At 34.9% G+C, this 20,831-nt stretch overlaps 1 protein-coding gene across 15 annotated transcripts in view; it reads left to right on the plus strand.

Moving 5' to 3' along the window:
* LOC150099022 (uncharacterized) overlaps positions 1 to 20,831 on the plus strand; it is a 589,139-nt gene that overhangs the window by 409,413 nt on the left and 158,895 nt on the right. For all 15 annotated transcript variants that reach the window (XM_090405631.1, XM_090405632.1, XM_090405630.1 and 12 more), the window contains one exon: positions 20 to 116. In XM_090405631.1, coding sequence (XP_090261757.1) covers positions 20 to 116 — 97 coding nt within the window. The remainder of the gene's footprint in view (positions 1 to 19; positions 117 to 20,831) is intronic.

Consider the following 20,831-nt stretch of genomic DNA (forward strand, 5'->3'; position numbering starts at 1 on the left):
GCTTTTCTTCTCTTAACAGTGTCTTAAATGTAGTGCCCACTTCAGTTCAAAATCAGCTGCCCAGAAAGTACTAAAGACATCTAAATTAGAAAGTAATACATCACTGAAATTAAAAGGTATTTTAATTTTGTATGTGGAAAAAAAAAATTAAAAAATGTTTTACTATACATGTGTTTTAGTTTCATATATTTGTTTAATTGAGTAATAATTTAGTACACAAATTGGTTCAGTGACTTTGATATATATTATGTTGAAATAAATATTATGACAGCATATATTTCAGAGAATAGAATGCTTTAAATGGCACATACATCAATAATGTGTGTGTGTGTATGCCCTCTTTTGATCCTTATCAATATTTCACTGTTTTCGACAGTCTCTCCAAAAGTTTGCAAGGAGTGCCCTGGTGTTGTACCACCTCACCCCAGTCCTGAAGATACTTTCAGGCGCAAACTTTGTTTGCTCACACTTGGATAAAGGATTAAACTAAATTTATTATACTCTAACCAAGTGAAAAATAAACTTTCAACATCTTTCTCTAAATCCAGAGTAATTTATTAAAAAAGGGTGCACACCATTTGGCAACTCCTATAGGTAGAGATGACCTGCTAATGCTTCTGCCTGGTATCTCCACTTGGGCCTGGCTCCCACTGAAGAGACCTCAATAAAGGTCGAAACTAGTCTGGGTTGTGGCCCTTCCCTTAATGCATAACATTAGACATATCCGCAAGGAGATGTGTTTTGCATTATGGGAGATACTGAGATAGGAGTGTTGGTAGCTTGCTCCACCTTGGCAAGGAGTGCCCTGGTGTTGTACCACCTTACCCCAGTCCTGAAGATACTTTCAGGTGCAAATTTTGTTTGCTCACACTTGGATAAAGGATTAAACTAAATTTATTATATCTCCAAAAGTTTGTAATGAGGCAAGTATTTTGGATCATTCTTCCTTCAACATGACTGCCATTCCATGTATTATTATTTCGCCGGTACACTAGTGGCCAAAATTGTGGAAACCTTTTTGGAAAAAGTGTATTTCTGAGGTTTGATGGCTCATAACACCACTTTTTTTTGAGTAATACTATAAAATTATATATCAATGGAAAGATAATTTAATCAAGAATGTAATGCAATAACTTTTATGGAGGATTTTATATTAGAACAGCAGTTATAAAGAAGAAAAGTGAAACACATAGAAAAAATTAGATATACAAAAATTCTCACAATGTGAGTTAATACTTAGTTGGGTAACCTTTAGCATTAATTACGGCCTTACAACGCCTTCCCATGGAGTGAACCAAGTTTTTTAGTTCTGCAGCTGTTATTATGTGAAACCAAGATTGAATTATTGCTTCTATCAATTGGGTTTTATTGGTGGGTTGCTTCTGACTAACAAGTTTCTTTAGTCGGCTCCATAGATTTTTGAATGGGTTAAGGTCTGGGCTATTTCCAGGCCATTCCAGCAGTGGAATATGATTATTTTGAAACCACTTTTTGCACACAGCAACAACATGACATGAAACTGAATCCTGTTGAAATATATAAATGCTTCATTATCTTGGAAAAGATCATGTGCAGAAGGCTTCAGTTTGGGCTCAAGTATTTTATTTATGTATTTTTCGGCATTTATATTCCTATTAATCATGCAAATTCTGGCCACACCTTTTGATGTCATACAACCCCAGATCATAATACTAAGTGGGTGTTTCATGGTAGGTGCAATCAGGATGCAAATCTTCTCCGATTCTTCTCCTTACATATTTTATGCCACCACTACCAAACAGAGAGATTTTGATCTCATCACTCCAAATAACACTGTCCCATTGTTCCGCTGTCCAGTTAACATGGGTTTTAGCCCAGTTTAATCTTTTCAACCTTTGTTTGAGAGACTTTTTTCATGAAATTCTAGCATTTAGACCAAATTCCTGCAGTCTGTGCCAAACAGTCCTTGCACTCAACTTCATATTGTATTGCACCATTTCATCTTGTATACATCCAGATGATTTTCTTCTGTCACGTAGGCACAGTCCCTCAATTCTTCTATCATCACTTGCTGTTGTGCACCTTTTCCTGCCTTTACCAGTCTGGTTTTGTAGTGACTGGAGTCTCCTTATACCCCTTCAAAAATTTAGAAATGCCACCTTTGGTTAAGTTTCCACCAATTTTTCTTCTAATTTCTTCATAACTGTAGCCTTGTTCACTTAATAGTACTATTTTACATCGCTTTCTGTGTGACCAGTCAATTCTTTGCACCATTTCTTTAATTTTATTACGTTTTGCAAGCTCACTAAATGAAAGAACACCAAAAAAAACCAACCAACTTGATAGCAATTACATAACACACTGATAAATGTCCTCCTCTCAGCTCCAATACATGACATCGATAGCTGAATCCTACTGTGACCTTATTGGTTCATTGCCAAAACAAGATGACACCTGATTGTCTCTATAAACACTCATGCTCATTGGCTACATTCAAATGAAGGAAAGCTACTTCATATCAACCTAAGCAAGTTGTGCTTCTTTTTTCTGGTTATTTGACTATAACTTTTCATAGAATACAGATAATTGAACAAACTTTGTTATATTACATTCTTAATTAAATTATCTTTCCATTGATATATAATTTTATGGTATTACACCAAAAAAAAAGTGGTGTTATGAGCCATCAAACCTCAAAAATATACTTTTTCCAAAAGGTTTCCACAATTTTGGCCACTAGTGTACATGGACTGGCAGTAAGGTTGAAGGAAGAATGGTCCAAATCCCTTTTCATATCCAGTTGTTATCAAATGATTCTATTGAATTTGAAATTAGGACTCTGTGCTGGCCAATCAAGTATTTTCATATAATTCCCATGAATATTGTCACAGTAGCCCTCTGCATTATCAAAGTATTTCAACATCACATGCTATATTGCCTTAAAACACTGCATTCATTATATTGTTATAGTGAAAGAGTAGCCCTTGCATAAAACTGTCACTGTGGAAAGTATTGTATTACCCCCCCCCCCCCCCAGTTGTTACAGATGCATTGGGATTTTCATCTTTCCAGGCACTACACCCAAAGACAGCCCAAGCTCATACCAGAAGAAACATCTCCAGAGTATTACACTTTTGTTACCAAATTTTGCAATTGGGTTGATTAGACTCAGTCATAAAGCTTCCAGATATCCTCTGCACTTATACTTATTTGTTCAACCCGCTGCAAAAAGGGTATAGCATGATTTTTTGCTTTGGACCAGCCACAGTGTTCTTTTACACATTGTTTGCACAGTTGATTGCTGTGTTTGATGGTAGTTCTTTTCTAATGAGATTGGATAGTTCTTTGTGTGGAGTCTCTCACTAACCTTTGTAGTTTTTGAACTCCTGGTTTGATTGTTTCCATGTTGAATTGAAGCAGAAATTTCCAAACTGCTCTTGATTTCAGCTCCATGGATCTCCCTGTGCATTTCTTGGCTGATGTGACACTCTTGCATTACCTGCTGAACAATTCCTGTACATCTGATGAAAGATGGTTATGTCTAAATGATGGGAAGATATTCAGCACCACTAGTCATTATCTCAAAGAAAATGTTCCTAAAATATCTCTACAGAAATTCCATGGAAGAACATGACTAAAAAAGAAGACAGATTGCACATGTGGCTCAATTAACCTTGGAGAGAAGAATGCTCTGTATAACAAAAAGAGAATGAGAAATGATAAAATTAGAAAATGACTAGAGTAGAAACTATTGTGAAGTATTATAAAGTATGTAAGTAGATATGGATTGGCCATTTAGCAAATTGATCAAAGATGGACAAAATTAAGCCCTGAATAGATACCAGGAGAAGGAAATAATTTTTGTGTGTGTGCATGTGTGCATCTCCCTTAGCTGGTGCCTAGATGGGGCTGGCCTCTGAATCAGTACACTCCTTTGGTTGCCACTAGACTATTTGTTCATTGATTTCTCACCTAGTTTTACAGCCCCTCAGCTGGGGATCAACTGTTGTTTCCTACAGGCAATGTTGATGTTAATTGGGTGTGTGTGTGTGTTCTAATGGTTTGCTGTTCTGAGGAACAAAAAACCAGAGTTTCTAGGAGAAAAACACTCTCTATCCCCTTATGAGACCAGCTAACTTACTTTAATTTGAAAAGCCCTGATAAAGGTTCTTTGCATCATAGACGGGATTCAAACTCAAGCATTTCCAACCGAAGGGCTTTGCTTATACTGACTGAGCTACAAAGGCTCCTCTGAAGGAAAGAAGTAAATGTTGCCAAAGAACACAGTGGAGGGATGATCTACAAAAATTAGGCATAAGATGGTGGACATCATCTCAAGACATACAGCTGTGAATTTCTTGGGAAAACCTAGCAGTCAATGGAAAGAAGAAGAATGAATGAATCAGTCAAAATAAAATTATACAATTAGTAGATAAACCTAACAAAGCAGGTAATTTCTAGACCGCAGGAAAAATTCTGGTAGAATAGCAGAATGTAAAGTGTTTACATGATTTACTAGAAGGTTTCTTCAGAACAGTTTGATGAGGTGGTATCATATAATGAGTTTTGTCCAGGAAATTCCCAAACTTTTGAATTATCATAGTCTAATGACAAATTAATATAATATGATAATGCACTAACCATTGAACAGTGGATAAGGATGAAATGCCAGCTTAGAACAGTTGATAATTACTTTTTATTTAAATATCAATAGATCCATTGTTCTAAGACTGGCGTTTTGTCCTTATCACCTTTTGATAAGGATGTTTCATCCTTTGAGAATGCATAAATTGTAAACAATGAAGATACATTGACAAAATACGCAGAAAGACTGCAGGTTCCCAATCCTTGATCTAGAATATTCACACAATCAGATAGAAATACACTTTTATAAATACAGACCAGTATTTTACAAATAAACATTTATTAAAACCTACCAGTTTCGCCAGCAAACTGTCTGGCTTTTTCAAGGTATTACGGAGATATGAAAATAAATGCAAATTAAAAGGAACATAAAAAACGTTGTAAACCAAACTAGTATCTATGGCTACACGTTTCGCGTGACAAAGATGGCTTATTGTTCTTATTCATTATCACGCATGCGTGTTTGTTGTAGACTTGTAATGTGATTACTGGCTAGCTGTAGTTCAGATTGATTGAGAGATAGGATCAAGTTTTTCCACGAACTGTTGAGAATTATACCCTGATTTCTGTTGAGGTTTCCGCCAGTTATTAGTACTATTGTGGCTTCCTTAAATACACGATGCCTGTAGTCGTCATCGAGATATGCATGGAGCTGTTTTGCCAATCTATCGTGTGGTTAGACATGATATCGTGCAGAAATGATGTGCTAAGCCGGAAGAAATGCTTCTGTTGTGGTTTACATCACCAACATGTTCTTTTTGTCTAATTTCTAAACTTCGTGAAGTTTGTCCAATGTTGGCAAGACCACAGGAGCAGGGAATGTAATATACTAAAAAAAAAACTTGTACAGTTTTTTTTTTTTTATTGCAGCATATTGAAAGAACTGTTTGGGATTCTCTTTAGCTTGCATAACTAGTTTCCTTTCATAATCCACTTTTGCTTTTTTTACCACATTCGTTACCCTTCTGGCCTGCACTTTATACCGTTCGTGTGCCTGCAGGTCACCCCTTTCTTTAAATTCCCTCCACAGTTGTTTCTTTTTTTTGCAGCTCAAGCTAGATGGTGTTATTCATCCATTTAACCCCTACTTGTTTTACTATTCGGACCCTAGGTATACAATCATCCATAACTTCGTGTAAATGCTCCTTGACCACTTCCCATGCTCTATCGACATCCAGCCCTTGCAGTTTTACATGCCATGGCACTGAACCAAGCAATCTCCAGCTTGTCATACTTGCCAGCACGATAATTCCACATATACCCTGTCTTAATCGAAAATTCCACACCTTTAGCCACCTCCCAGGTCAAGACTTTATGATCACTCTCACCAGTAGGTGGCAACATGGTCATATTCATTACAATCAAATTTTCAAATCTTATGTCAAGAATAAATGAAGCTATCTACTATAAATTGAAAGCCAAACAGCTATTTTTCTGGCATCCTTAAGAATAATTAAGGGGATGCAAATCCCTCGTTGTTCAACTGCCAGTAAACAAAACCCTAAGATCGAGAACTACGAATCTATGAGTTTCATATATACCGAAAAAGTCGTCATTTACATATCCAAGTTATATATATATATACATTCATATATCAAAGTGGTCATTTACACTTGGATTTGCCGATAGTTTTTCGTTATATATGAAACTCATAGATTCGTAGTTCTCGATCTTAGAGTTTTGCTTACTGGCAGTTGAACCACAAGGGATTTCATCATCATCATCATCAAATTCCTGCCATGTACCCTCAAGGGGTGTACAGGATATGATAGTACTACATGAAAAAAATTACATCATTATTAATTTCCTATCTACAATTTTCCTCCAAATCAGTCTGTTACTTGTCAACACTCCAATATTATCAGATCTTATATTTCTATCGTCTAAAGCACTTTGTACCGTATCAATCCACCTATATCTTGGTCTTCCTCTCGGTCGTTTTCCTGCCAACATGGCAGAGAACACTTGTTTTGCTAATCTTTCCTCGCCCATTCTGTTTAAGTGACCATACCACCTGAGATTAGCTCTGCTAACGCATCCCTGGATGCTGACAATGTCAAGTTCTTTCCTAATATCCTCGTTTTTAATATGATACTGCCATTGATGCCATCTGTTCACGCCTATAATCTTTCTCAGGACTCTCATATCTGAAGTCTCTAGTCTTTGGTCAAGTGTTTTACTTCTGACCCAGCTCTCAGATCCATAAGTTAAAACTGGTTTGAACACTGTCTTGTATACAGCTAATTTAGTGTTCCGACTAATTTCTCTCTTATTCCATATGAATTTATTCAATTGACTTCCCACCATACCAGCTTTGCTGATTCTGTTGTCTATTTCTATATTTAATTTACCATCTTCAGTAAAAATCGCGCCTAAATAGCTGAAATGTTTTACTTGTTCCACAGGTTCTCCATTCACAACACAGTTGACATTTTCAATGATTCTGCCTATTTTCATTGTCTTTGTCTTTTTATTGCTGACCTTCATACCATATCTATTACAAGAGCTATTCAATTTAGTCAGAGAATCTTGCAGACTTGTAGCGGATTTATTTAGAAGTATAACATCATCCGCATAAAGCAAAGAGCTGACATTAACATCTCCAATTTTGATATCATGTTTAATACCACTTTCCTTCATAATGTGATCCATATAGATAATGAATAACAGAGGGGATAATGTACATCCTTGTCTCACACCAGATTTAACATTAAACCATCTTCCTGTACTTCCTTCAATTCTAACTGCTGACTTACAACTCAAATAAAGACTAAGTATTGCTTGATATAATGTCCCATTGACACCATATAACTGCAGCGTATTGAATAGCTTCTCTCTTGGCACCTTGTCATATGCCTTTTCCAGATCGACAAAACTTAAATACAGATCTTTGTTATATTCCCATGCTTTCTCGACTATTTGTCGTAAAGTGAAGATCTGATCCTGACAGCCTCTATTTGGCCTGAATCCAGCTTGTTCTTCACCAAGCTTTTCTTCCACAATTCTTCTCAACCGTTTCTCAAGTATACCTGCATAGATCTTGCCAGGAACACTCAGTAGGGAAATACCTCTGTAATTCTCACATGCAGTTTTATTTCCCTTTTTATATATGGGTACTATGAGAGCTCTACTCCAATCATCGGGAATTCGTCCCTCTGTCCAGGCTTTCTGAACTATGCAGTGCAGCCACTGTAAGACTCTTATACCACCATACTTCAGCATTTCTGGTCGAATATCATCTACTCCTGCTGCCTTTCCACATTTCAAGCCTTTGATGGCTTTTTCTACTTCAAGTATGGATATGTATTCCTGACTGCATGCCTGGTCAGTCTTTTTTACCACTGTGCTGTCATCACTGCTTGTTTCATTTAGCAGTTTTTCAAAGTAATTACTCCATACTTCAAGGATATCTTTTTCTCCCGTTTTCATGTCACCTTTATCATCTCTAATTCCTTTTATAGCACTCTTTCCTCCATTCTTAAGCTTCTTCAACAACCTCCAGAATATTTTGCCACCTTCTTGATATTTATTTTCTATATTCTTGCCAAAGTCCTCCCATGACTTTTGTTTAGCTAGTTTTACACAGTGTTTAGCATTCTTGCATTTGTCTCTATATTCTCTAAGAGCACAAGCTGACTTATTTGACAGGAACTTTTGGTATGCTTTCTTCTTTTCCTTCACTGCCTCTTTAACCTCCTGTGTCCACCAGGGAGTTCTGATTTTTTTATCCTTACAAACAACCTCACCACATGCCTCTCTGGCAGAATCAATCAATGTTTTCTTCAGAGTTTGCCACTGAATCTCCAAGGTTTGATTCCTGTTCTCAAACTCTTTCATTTTTTCTTCAATAATCTTTGTGTATTTTAGTCTACAGCTCACATCTGAGAGCTGCTCAACTTTTATTCGCTTTAAAACTTTCTTACATGTTATTCTTTTCAATATGAAATTCAATTTTATCCTGCTCAAGACTAAATAGTGATCACTTCCAATTTCAAATCCTCTGTACACTCTGGTGTCCTGCACCAGAAAGAAAACATCACTATCAACAATAACATAGTCAATGAGACTTTTCTTATTCCTAGCCTCTTCTCTCCATGTGAATTTGTGCACATTTTTATGTTGGAACATGGTGTTAGTAATAACCAGTCCATGTCCTGAGCAGAAATTCAACAGATATTTGCCATTATTATTAGCTTTGCTCTTTTCTCCAAATTTTCCCAAAATATTTTTGTATGTCTCACAATCATTTCCTACTCTGCTATTTAGATCCCCAACAAGGACCAACTTTTCCTTTTTCATTGTGTCAGTTGCTTTTTCTAAAGCCTCAAAAAATTCCTCCACTTCTACCTTAGTAGAACCTTCTGTGGGACAATAGGCACAAATAAGTCTCATTGTCCAGTTCCCCATTCTCATATTTGCCCACATTACTCTACTTGAGACTGACTGCCATTCAAGAAGATTAGCCTCGTATTTTGTGTTGAATACTATTCTATCTCCTTAATTATTATGAAGCTATCTACTATTTTTTAAATAGGCTAGTACAGTGGTCGGCAACCTTTTCAGACTCAAAGTCTTAAAAATAAAAGTTGAATGTCACATTCAACTTTTATTTTTAGTAATTGGGCCGCAAGCGTTAATTAAGCAAAAATAGTGAGTGAAAAAAAATACTTATTTTATCAATTTTTATTATATCAATCTGAAAAAAAACACAGAAATATTTAAAGTATGAGATATGAAACAAGAATGAAAATGAAACTCAGTGAAAAATTATTATCACACAAAGTAATATAGTTTATGCATCACAATGTGTGTGTCTCCCTGCTTTTTTGGTAAGCATCGATAAAATTTTTGGACATTTTCTAATGAAAATGCATTCTTTAATGTGTGCCAAAATTTTGGTTGTCGTTGGATGAAGTCACCTTTGTTATCCCTGCTCATGGTGACTCACAAGGTTGACTCACACCAAGTTGCACGACGATATTACGAAGTATAGGTATAAAATTATTTTTAATTTATTCATATTATAAAATGTATTATTTAAATAATTCAGCGTACAGGCCACATGGCATTTAAGTATGGTCAACCTTTTATGGGCTGCCAAAAATGCACTTTTGGGCCGCACGCATCCCATGGCCCACCGGTTGCTGATCCCTGGGTCAGTATTGTGCAGCTGTACATTCAGATAACTGGTAATTCACAGCATGAGATATCATGGCAATACCTCTAGACAAATCATCACATTACAATAATATGATAATTTTGATTTTTTTTTCTTGGAAAACTTACAATAATCTCTGAACTATGTAGTCCATTGGGAAACAAATCTGTTTCCCAATTTAATCATTCACCCAAAAAATGAGTGAATGATTAACCTCCCAACCGGCTAGAACGTCTATATAGACATCCAGCAAAATCTGGATGCGATGCATGCTATCTGTTGAAAGAACATGGATAAGAAGTGCAATTCGGCCAGCATGTCCATTAGAAGGTGTGATAATCCCTCATTCTGAAGAGAGCACTTAATCAGATTATCTCAGGCTCATAGCTGTGACTCATTTACCCATAACAAGAAATGCAGTTCCTTGATCTATGCTGGGTAACTGAATTTTAGTTATATTGGATAAACTAAAAATATAGAAATTATTTTTATTTTCTCTTTTTATTGTACAATACAATTTTAATGCCTGGACAAAATAAAGATCCTTGCCTAATTTCTTCACTTAAATATTGCATTACCTTCCAGAACCAATTTAATTTTTAATTTTTTGCTACTTTTTTCTAATCGCTTACTCCACAAAACATTTTCTTTGTTCTCGAAGAAATTAATTCACGATAATTATTTGAAATATTATTTAAAAAACCGGCTGCCGACGTTCGAGATTATGTTATATTTTTGTTCAAAATCATGATTCGAAGAATACTTCAGAGATTTCCTGAAGGATCTGCTTGAGCGACTTTGCTTTATAGAGAATAATGAAATTCTTTAAACATATCACTAAATTTTTTTTCTTTATATTGTAATCTACTGTTCTTTGCACGTTCACCTTCTTGGTTTCCCTGTATAATTGGTCATTACAAAATAAAATTAACGGTTATGATTTAAATTGATATGTATATATTTTCTGTTAGTTAAGATATTATGCTCCAATTTTATGATAAGCAATACTTTTGCTTATATATATATATATATAAGCAAAATACAAAATAAATTACAAAGTTTTGTATTAAAAATTTCCACTACAAAAGTTCGACAGAATCAACAATATTATTGTCATATTTCTTTTTCTCGTGTGGGAGGAAAACGGTAAAATGCCACTCTTGTAATTGTATCAGATGTTATAATGGCAAAAATAGTAAGAAAAAAAATCATTTGTGCTTTCTTTTCAAAACACAAAGAGAGAACATTGTAAATTCACCCAATGAAAAAGAAAACACTCCGTATTTTTCTTGTGTTATCTGATTTTTTTCTTGTAGTACAAAGAAGAAATCACTGCGCATAAGATGGTAGAATACAAGAGGGCAAAAATCTGTAGATTGATTACATTATAGCTGATAGAGAATTCATGCCAGAAAAATTATTTATGTAAGAGTTCTAACATCAGCAGATATAACGACATTTTCTTCTAGTTTAGATTCTTGGCATTATTGAAGTAGTTATACCTTTGCTACTATTTACACTAAAATGAATGGGCATGTTCCCCAAGTGATTTACGTTCATAACAGTTGTCTTGCGAATGATTTATAAAATAAATTCTCTGAAATATCCGCAAATTGAATAAGTCTTCAATATAACCTTCCTTCCCTCCCCAAAAAATAAGATTATGTGAAGTATATGCTCCTTTTCTTTAAAAATAATTCAAGTCCTCTTTTTCAAGATAATTATATGAAATAATTTATATTTTTTCGATAATAAAAATGAAACTGATCATTATAAATTAAGAACTTGTTTCAGCATAAATACTGTATCAGCCTGTAAAAGAAATGTCTGTATTTTTTTCTATGTTAGGATGTTTACTAATTAACAATTGAAAAGGAAACAGGACATTCTCGATGTATCTTGCGCTATAGCTTGAGGCACTTTAGTGTCCCTTCTAGCTAAGCTTTCTCAATTTTCTTCCTCAATAGCACTGAGAGTAATCTAAGCCTTTAGTTTTCCTCCAGCTAAGAGGATTACTACAAGTATTTCTAAGACGTAGATTACTTCAGAAATAGCAACCAGAAGCATAAGTAGAAGTAAAAATATTTAGATTATTTTAAGAAAAAGAAACTAAAATAATACTACTGAACTTTTTTTTGTGTGGTATGCATATTAACAATTTTATGTGGTGAAAATATAGCATAGTATTTCTAAAATTTCAAATCATTTCAGCAGACAGTAGAACAGCTGGTTTTAGATTGCAAAGAAATAGTACAGAATTAGAAGCTTCAGGGTACAACAATATTATTGCCTTATTTCTTTTGTAAAAACGGTAAAATGAAGTAATAGATTTTGAATACTGTCTGGAAATGTTTTCGAACCTGTAGAAATTTAGAATGGTAGAGTGGTTATGTAATTGAATTCCAGGAGAGGATAAAGATGGGGGGGGGTAAGCATTAGCAAATCTTCAAAATGAGCATGAATTTTGAATTATTCTGTATATGATAGCCTTTATTATATTTTCAACATATCTACGGTGGTTACGCACTGGATATTATAGAAATGTGTATCCTACAAAAAAAAAAAAAAAAAGAAAGAAAGAAAAGGCGAAGAATCCCTGCTAAAACATCATTGGATATAAATTTTCGATACTAAAAAGATTCACAATCGGAAACCGAGTTATGCAATATAACATCGTTTGTTGTTAACATCGTTAACAACAAACATCACTACTACAAAAAATAACATCGCTATTACAAAAGAAGTTCGTTTCTCGAACTGAAATGTGATAATCCATATAATGGTATTTTGCTAGGAAAGAAAGCAAAAGGTCATATTTATTTCAATAAATATTATTTAAAAATATAAATAAAATATGTGACATAATATGTTCAATGCAAACATCTGAAAATTCGCAAAAAAAGTTCTTTCTATATTGGAACAACCAGTGCAACTGTTCCGTTGCAGTGATTTGAAGAATAAATTTATAATACAGCAAATTTGCTACTACTAAATAGATTCATTGCAAAGGCTGATCGATGGTCATTTCAAGATTGATTATTTCGCACATGTGAAATTCGTTTCAATTTTTGGGAAGAAACACAATAAATCATTTTAGTGGCAAAAAAAGTCAAATATTTTAGGACAATGAAGAAAATTCCAAGTAAAACAGTGTGTGTAAAGACAGGTGACACAAACTGTTAGTCAGGCACTAACAGTTAATCCACAAATGACTTTAAATAGCCGTAAAGGGATTAAGCGGAGGGAGGTAATGGCATGATGAAAGGTACAATGCCGATGAAGTTTTGATCCATGCAGAATGCTATGATGGGCTGGATATTTCATCCACCTCAGCCGGTAGGAAGGTTAAAGAGGATTAATTGTGTCTGCAAAGTAAGCATAGCTATAGTATTTAAAAAGGTAATATCATTTTCCAAGAATTGAAATATTCCAATGGATATACAACAGCAAGACGACTACTAAGGTGCCATTTCCTTACCATACCTAACAAATTATCTATAATTAATTTTTGGTTTCCCACTGGAGAACAGCTTGGAGACATTTGATTATATTCATTCTTGATGTATGTGATTTCTTTGAAATTTTATTGTTTTCTTTTTTGACTGTAAGATGATAAACAGATGATGATTGAAACAAGCAACAGTAGTAATGTAAATGAGATCTATGTATTAAAATCATGTATGTGTATTTATAAATTCATCTTGCATCAGAGTATCTACAATTAGTAATGATTTCATAGAAATTGTCTTTCTGCCCACCATAATATTGGATAATCTCATCATCCTCTCCACACTGGATCTTTTCTTAACTAACTCTTCTTTCACATATATTGCATACATAAGCTATGAGGATGGTCTGAAAAGTTCTCGCCCTCGACCACAGATCGCAACACTAAGCATCTGTGTGAAATTGCAAGTCATTCTATCAAGTAGTTTGTTTTATACAGCTATCTGATGCAAAAGTGTTGTCTGTATCTCTTGAAATGTATAAAATTGAGTATTGTGTGGTTTTAAAATTCTTTGTAAAAGAAGGTTTAATGTCAAAAGAAATTCATTCGAAGTTCATAAAAGTTTATGGGCACTCTTCTCCATTTTCAACAATTAAGAAATGGGCTGCTGAGTTTAAATGTGGCCATACCATCTTTGAAGATAATCCATGTGAAGGACGTCCAAAAAGTGTAACAACACCAGAAATCATTGATCAAGTGCATGATATGGTATTGGATGAATGGCGAGTCAAAGTGCATGAAATTGCTGAGACTATAAGCATTTCAAAAGAATGCGGGATATATTTTGCATGAAGAATTGCAAATTAAAAAGCTTTGTGCAAGATGGGTGCCACACTTGCTCACAGTATATCAAAAACGCACTAGCATGAAAATCTCTGAATAGTGCTTGGAGCATTTTAACAAGAATAAAATTAATTTTATGCATTGATTTATTACTATGGATGAGACTTGGATTCACCACCATTACCCACCAGAATCCTAACATCAGTTAAAACAGTGGACAGAAGCTGGTTGTTCAGTGCCAGTTGGAAGTTTATTTTGCACTTGGTTAGACTATAATTTATTTAGTTTAATCCTTTATCCAAGTGTAAGCAAACAAAGTTCGTGCCTGAAAATATCTTCAGGACTGAGGTAAGGTGGTACATCCCCTGGCAACTTGTAGCAAAGGTGGACCAAGCTCTCATCACTACTTGTCTCAGTACCTCCCATAATACAAAGCACATCTCCTTGTACATGTATACTGCTATGCATTAAGGGAAGAGCCACTATCATCCAAATCTTTATGATTAAATAAATGCCTTAAATACTAATTATCTCACTATTCTCTAGTGAATTTCATCATCATCAAATTCCTGATATGTACCCTCAAGGGGCGTACAGGATATGATAATACTACATGAAAAATTTACATCATTACTAACTTCCTATTTACAATTTTCCTCAAAATCAATCTGTTACCTATCAATAAGTGTCTTAAAAGATAGAAATATAAAATCCGATAATGGTGAAGTATTGACAGGATATGATAGTACTACATGACAAATTTACATCATTGCTAACTTCCTATCTACAATTTTCCTCAAAATCAATCTTACCTGTCAATACTTCAACATTTTTAGATTTCATATTTCTATCTTCTAAGACACTTTTTACTGTATCAATCGACCTATATCTTGGTTTTCCTATGGGTCTTTTTCCTGCCAACCTTGTAGAGAATACTTGTTATGCTAATCTTTCCTCTCCTATTCTGTTTAAGTGGCCATACCCCCATGCCACTAGCTGTGCTAACACATTCCTGGATACTAATAATGTCACGTTCTTTCTCTAATATCCTTGTTTTCAATATGATATTGCTATTGATGCCATCTATGCATGCCCCTATCTTTCTCAGGACTCTCATATCTGTGGGCTCTAGTCTTTGGTCAAGTGTTTTACTTCTAAACCAACATAAGGATCCATAAGTTTGAACACTGTCTTGTATACAGCTAATTTAGTGTTTTGACTAATTTCTCTCTTATATCATATAAATTTATTCAGTTGATCCTGTCATACCAGCTTTGTTGATCATGTTGTCTATTTCCATATTTAATTTACCATCTTCACTAAAAATCGTACCTAAGTAGCTGAAATGCTTTACTTGTTCTATAGGTTCTCCATTCACAATGCAGTTGATATTTTCAATGCTTCTGCCTATTTTCATTGTCTTTGTCTTGTTATTGCTGACCTTCATACCCTATCTATTACAACAGTTATTCAATTTAGTCAGGCAATCTTGCAGACTTGTAGCAGATTTATTTAGAAGTATAACATCATCCGCATAAAGCAAAGGGTTGATATTAACATCTCCAATTTTGATATCTGATTTAGTACTAATTTCCTTATGTTGGTAGTTCCTTCATAATGCGATCCATATACATAATGAATAACAGAGATGATAATGTAAATACTTGTCTGACACCAGATTTAACATTAAACCATCTTCCTGTACTTCAATTCAATTCAAATAATGACTAAGTATTGCTTGATATAATATCCCACTGACACCATCCAACTGTAGCATTTTGAATAGCTTCTCTGTTGACACCTTGTCATATGCTTTTTCCAGATCTTCAAAACTTAAATACAGATCTTTGTTATATTCCAATGATTTTTCAACTATTTGTTGAGAAATCATTGGAATATAACAAAGGATCAGTGAAAATCTGATCCTGAAAGCCTCTATTTGACCTGAATCCAGCTTGTTCTTCACCAAGATTCTCTTCCACAATCCTGATCAACTGTTTCTCAAGTATACTGGCATAAATCTTACCAGGAACATTCAGTAGAGAAATACTTTTGTAATTCTCACATTCAGTTTTATTTCCCTTTTTATATATGGGTACTATGAGAGCTCTACTCCAATCATCTGGAATTCGTCCCTCTGTCCAGGCCCTATGAACTATGCAGTGCAGCCATTGTAAGACTTTTATATCTCCAACAAAGGATCAGTGAAAATCTGATCCTGACAGCCTCTATTTGGTCGAATATCATCTACCCCAGCTGCCTTTCAGACTTTTCATGGCTTTTTCTACTTCAAGTATGGATATGTATTCCTGATTGCATGCCTGGTCAGTGTTTTTTATCACTGTGCTGTCATCACTGCTAGTTTCATTTAGCAATTTTTCAAGGTAATTACTCCATACTTCAAGGGTATCTTTTTCTTTGGTTTTTCATATCACCTTTATCATCTCTAATTCCTTTTACAGCACTCTTGCCTCCATTTCTGAGCTTTAACAACCTCCAGAATATTTTGCCACCTTCCTGATATTTATTTTCCATGTTCTTACCAAAGTCTTCCCATGACTTTTGTTTAGCTAGATTTACACAGTATTTAGCTTTCTTACATTTGTCTCTGCATTCTCTAGGAGTACAAGCTGACTTATTTGTCAGGAAATTTTGATATACTTTTTTCTTTTCTTTCACTGCCTCTTTAACTTCCTGTCTCCGCCATGGAGTTCTGATTTTTGTTTCCTTGCAGATAACCTCACCACATGCTCCTCTGGATTGAAGAAAACATTGAATCAATCAATGTTTTCTTCAGAGCTTGGCATTGAATCTCCAAGGTTTGATTCCTGTTCTCAAACTCTTTCATTTTTTCTTGAATAATTTCAGTCTGCAGTTCACATCTGAGCACTGCCTAACTTTTATTCGTTTTAAAACTTTTTTACATGTTCTTATTTTCAATATGAAATTCAATTTTATCCTGCTCAAGACTAAATGGTGATCACTTCCAATTTCAAATCCTCTGTACAATCTGATATCCTGCACCAGGGAGAAAACATCAATATCGACAATAACAGTCAATGAGACTTTTCGTATTCCTTGCATCTTCTCTCTATGTGAATTTGTGCACATTTTTATGTTGGAACATGGTGTTAGTAATAACCAGTCCATGTCCTGAGCAGAAATCCAACAGGTATTTGCAATTATTATTAGCTTTGCTCTTTTCTCCAAATTTCTCCAAAAATGTATGTATGACAATCATTTCCTACTCTGCTATTTAGATCTCCAACAAGGACCAACATTTCTTTTTTCATTATGTTAGTTGTTTTCTCTAAAGCCTCAAAAAATACCTTCACTTCTACTTTAGGAACCTTCAGTGGAAATGAGACACAAATAATTCTCATTTCCAGCTCCTCATTCTGATATTTGCCCACATTACTCTACTTGAGACTGCCTGCTATTCAATTGTCACTGCCTGAATCTAACATTTTGTATTTATTGCTCAGAAAGATCTCACCAGTTTTTGTTTCAATCACCCATATTATGTTGATATGGTACTTATCTAATTTCTCAGCTAGCTCCATTTCTTTGCCATTTAGGCTTCTTATGTTAGTAGTACCGATCTTGAACTCTGGTGATGTTGAGTTGGGGTGTGTTTTAAGATTTGTTCCAATAGCTGACTTTTTGCTGTTTTCCCTGGTTCCATGGCAAAAACAAATGGGAAAATTGTTTAACTGGTCGACCCCCCAGCCAGCACAAAATTATTTCATGTTGTACCGTCATTTTACATTGTGGTTTATGCCAATAAGATGACAATTTGGTCAGCTAAATCCCAAATTCCCAGCCCATCGTTGTTCGTTCAGTATCTAGGTAGATACCTAACAGGGTGCACCACGAGAAGGTGAGGATTGGACGTTAGGTCAGATGCCCTGGTTGGTTTCCTGCATTCCTTTAAATGCTATGTGGAGGTCTTCTCTCATTTATACAGCTTTGACCCTTAAGCACCCCTAGTGAATTTCATTGGTACTAAAACACACTATTTCTCTTAAGACTGCATTTGACTTCGCTTTTCTCTTTGATAATCTGTAAATCTCATTCAAGATCGGATTCCTCTTGGGCTATGGTACATGTTATCTTTCATGGCACAGATGCATCTTCTTGAGTGTCAAAGGAACATTTGCTCTTTTCTTTACCAGGAAAGTTGAGAACATAGCCCAAGAGGAATCCAATCTTGAATGAGATCTGCATATTATCAAAAAGAAAAGTGAAAGGAGTAATGTCTTCCAAAATTTATACCATCTTAGGAAATTGTTGTTATATTTAGATGGTGTATCAGCAGTTTTCATAAAAATGTTTGTTACTATCTATAAGAGACCATTTCACTTAATAGTTCACTCCTTTCTCACAATGTCACTCTGGTCACTTTCTTATGGATATTCTGTACAGATTCTTTTTTTTTTCCCTAAACCGAAACAGAATGCACCATCTTTTTCGTTAAAATTTTCATGGGTACCTTCACCAGACTTATCCTCCTGTTGCTCCTACTATTCCCTAAGTATGTTTAAACACAAGTAACCAGCGTTTTACATAGGCTGTTCAATATCAAATTTGCTAAACTACATTCTCAACCCCTCCCCTTTTTTTTATGTTGTCTTTGTCTGTTCTTTGAAATAGCTTTTCTCACAAGGTCTAGAACCTCCAGCTGTTGAAGAAACACGTCAACTAGGTTTCTTCTTTCTTTTTAATCACTTTCCACATGTGACACCGTTGTGTTATAGTTTTTACTCTTTTGCATGGGATTAAGCAAAAATGTCAATTAGTCATGTAGCTGGGCTCAGAGTTAAATAATCCAGAACTTTGACTCTAGAAAACAAACATAGAATGCTTGCAAACTACTTCAGACCTCCACTAAAGACAAGCATTCATTCTTCCTCCTATTCCTTTATTATTCTGAAATCAAAAATTTAAAGTATGCAATTGAAAAACACAAAAGTAAAACAGATTGTTTCTTATAGATCTTAATGATTTAACTAGTGATAAATATAGTTTAAAAAAGAGGATGTGAATAGATTGCTGGAAGGGAGAGTGAAGAGTGAGAAAAGTGAAAATCATTAGTCTCCTAACAAGATGTGATTGCACTGATTTAAGAAGGGCTATGATGGCAAATGATTTGATGTGCATGGCTGTTCAGAAAGAATGGTTGAAGTTTTGAGATGAATGGAGTAAGTTTGGGGAAGGATAAATTTACATAACAGGCCCCTTCTGCACTTGAAAGCATTTGGTATCAGGGGTCAGGAGAAATTATTTATTGGTATGGGACCTAATATGGAGAGTTAGAAAAACTAGGTGATTATGATGAAAGGATAATTATGTTCATCTGATTTAGACTTAAACTTTTGCAAGGATATCTAATTGAAGCATTAAACATCAGTAGAGACTAAAAGTTGTCCATCTGGGTCTTACAGACTACAGAGGTGAGTAAGCAAAAAAAGCATAGAGGTAACTTATGTTTCTATACAAACTTCAGGGTTATCAGGAACAGGGGTTGTTAGTTGCCTTGGGGAAAACCTTTTAGCCTCATATTGTTGGCATTACTGAGACATTTCTCAGAGGCAAATATACTAATGGTACTGAGTATAAAGGTACAGTATTTTTAGGAGAAAAGACAAGATAGGAAGGAAAGATGCTGATATCGGATGATTTGAGTCCAGTTAGGGTAGAAAGTGGTGATTGCAATATTAGTAACAGTTTTCCATGTAGCAGTGTCTTTGAAGCTATCAAATGTAAGTTGAAGTTTAATATGATCATACACGTTGTTACTGACATAGTTGATAAGTTGCTGGTGAGATCAAATGCATCACTAAATCAATCTGATGGGGATGTTAAAGGAGTAATCATCATGTGATTTTAATTATCCAAATATTGATTGGGTAGCAGTGCAATCTCATGAGAAGAATAAAACGAATTTATTGAATCATTGCTAGACAGTTTTCTTAAGCAGCATGTGACAGAACAAATGCGAGGTCAAAGAACATTAGAGCTGATTATGTGAGGGTTGTTTGAAAAGTTTGGTAAATTTCCAATAGATGCCAACACAATTCTTTCATTCATACTAGTGTCAGCATGTATCATCTTTTTCATGAGCCTTGGCAAAATTTTAGCCACGTCTGACACGTAGTTCTCGTTTGACTAACATTTAAAATGACCGTGTTCGCATTTTTCATAAAAATGGAGAAAAAAGAGTTTCGTGCATTGATAAAATACTTTTATTTGAAGAAGTGGACGGCTGCGCAGATCAAAGCCGAGTTAGATGCAGTTCATGGGTACTCTGCACCTGCATTAAAGACTATTTATTTTTGGATATAAATGTGTTTAAACGTGGTTGTAAGACCATCGAAGATGAAGAGTGCTCTGGATACCCGACTGAGGTTACTATGAAGGAAATGATTCCAAAATTCATAGTATTGTTATGGAAGACTGCCGAGTGAAAGTGCATGAGATTGTAGACATCTCAACTGAATGGGTGTATAATATCCTGCACAAAAAATTACATGAAAGAGCTGTATGCACGATGGGTGCCATGATTGTTGACTTTCAATTAAAAATGCAAGCAAAAAGACATTTCAATGCAATGTTTGGCGATGTTTAATTGCAATTTGCAGGATTTTTGGCATTGATCTGTGACTGTAGACAAAACTTGGATCCACCACTACACACCTGAGTCCAAGCAGCAGTCAAAACCGTGGACAATGTCTTGTGAAAGAGCATCAAAAAAAGCGA

This window comes from Typopeltis vanoorti, chromosome 15 (assembly GCF_054136105.1).
Source record: "Typopeltis vanoorti isolate ZY-2024b chromosome 15, IOZ_Tvanoo_1.0, whole genome shotgun sequence".
Lineage (NCBI taxonomy): Eukaryota > Metazoa > Arthropoda > Arachnida > Uropygi > Thelyphonidae > Typopeltis > Typopeltis vanoorti.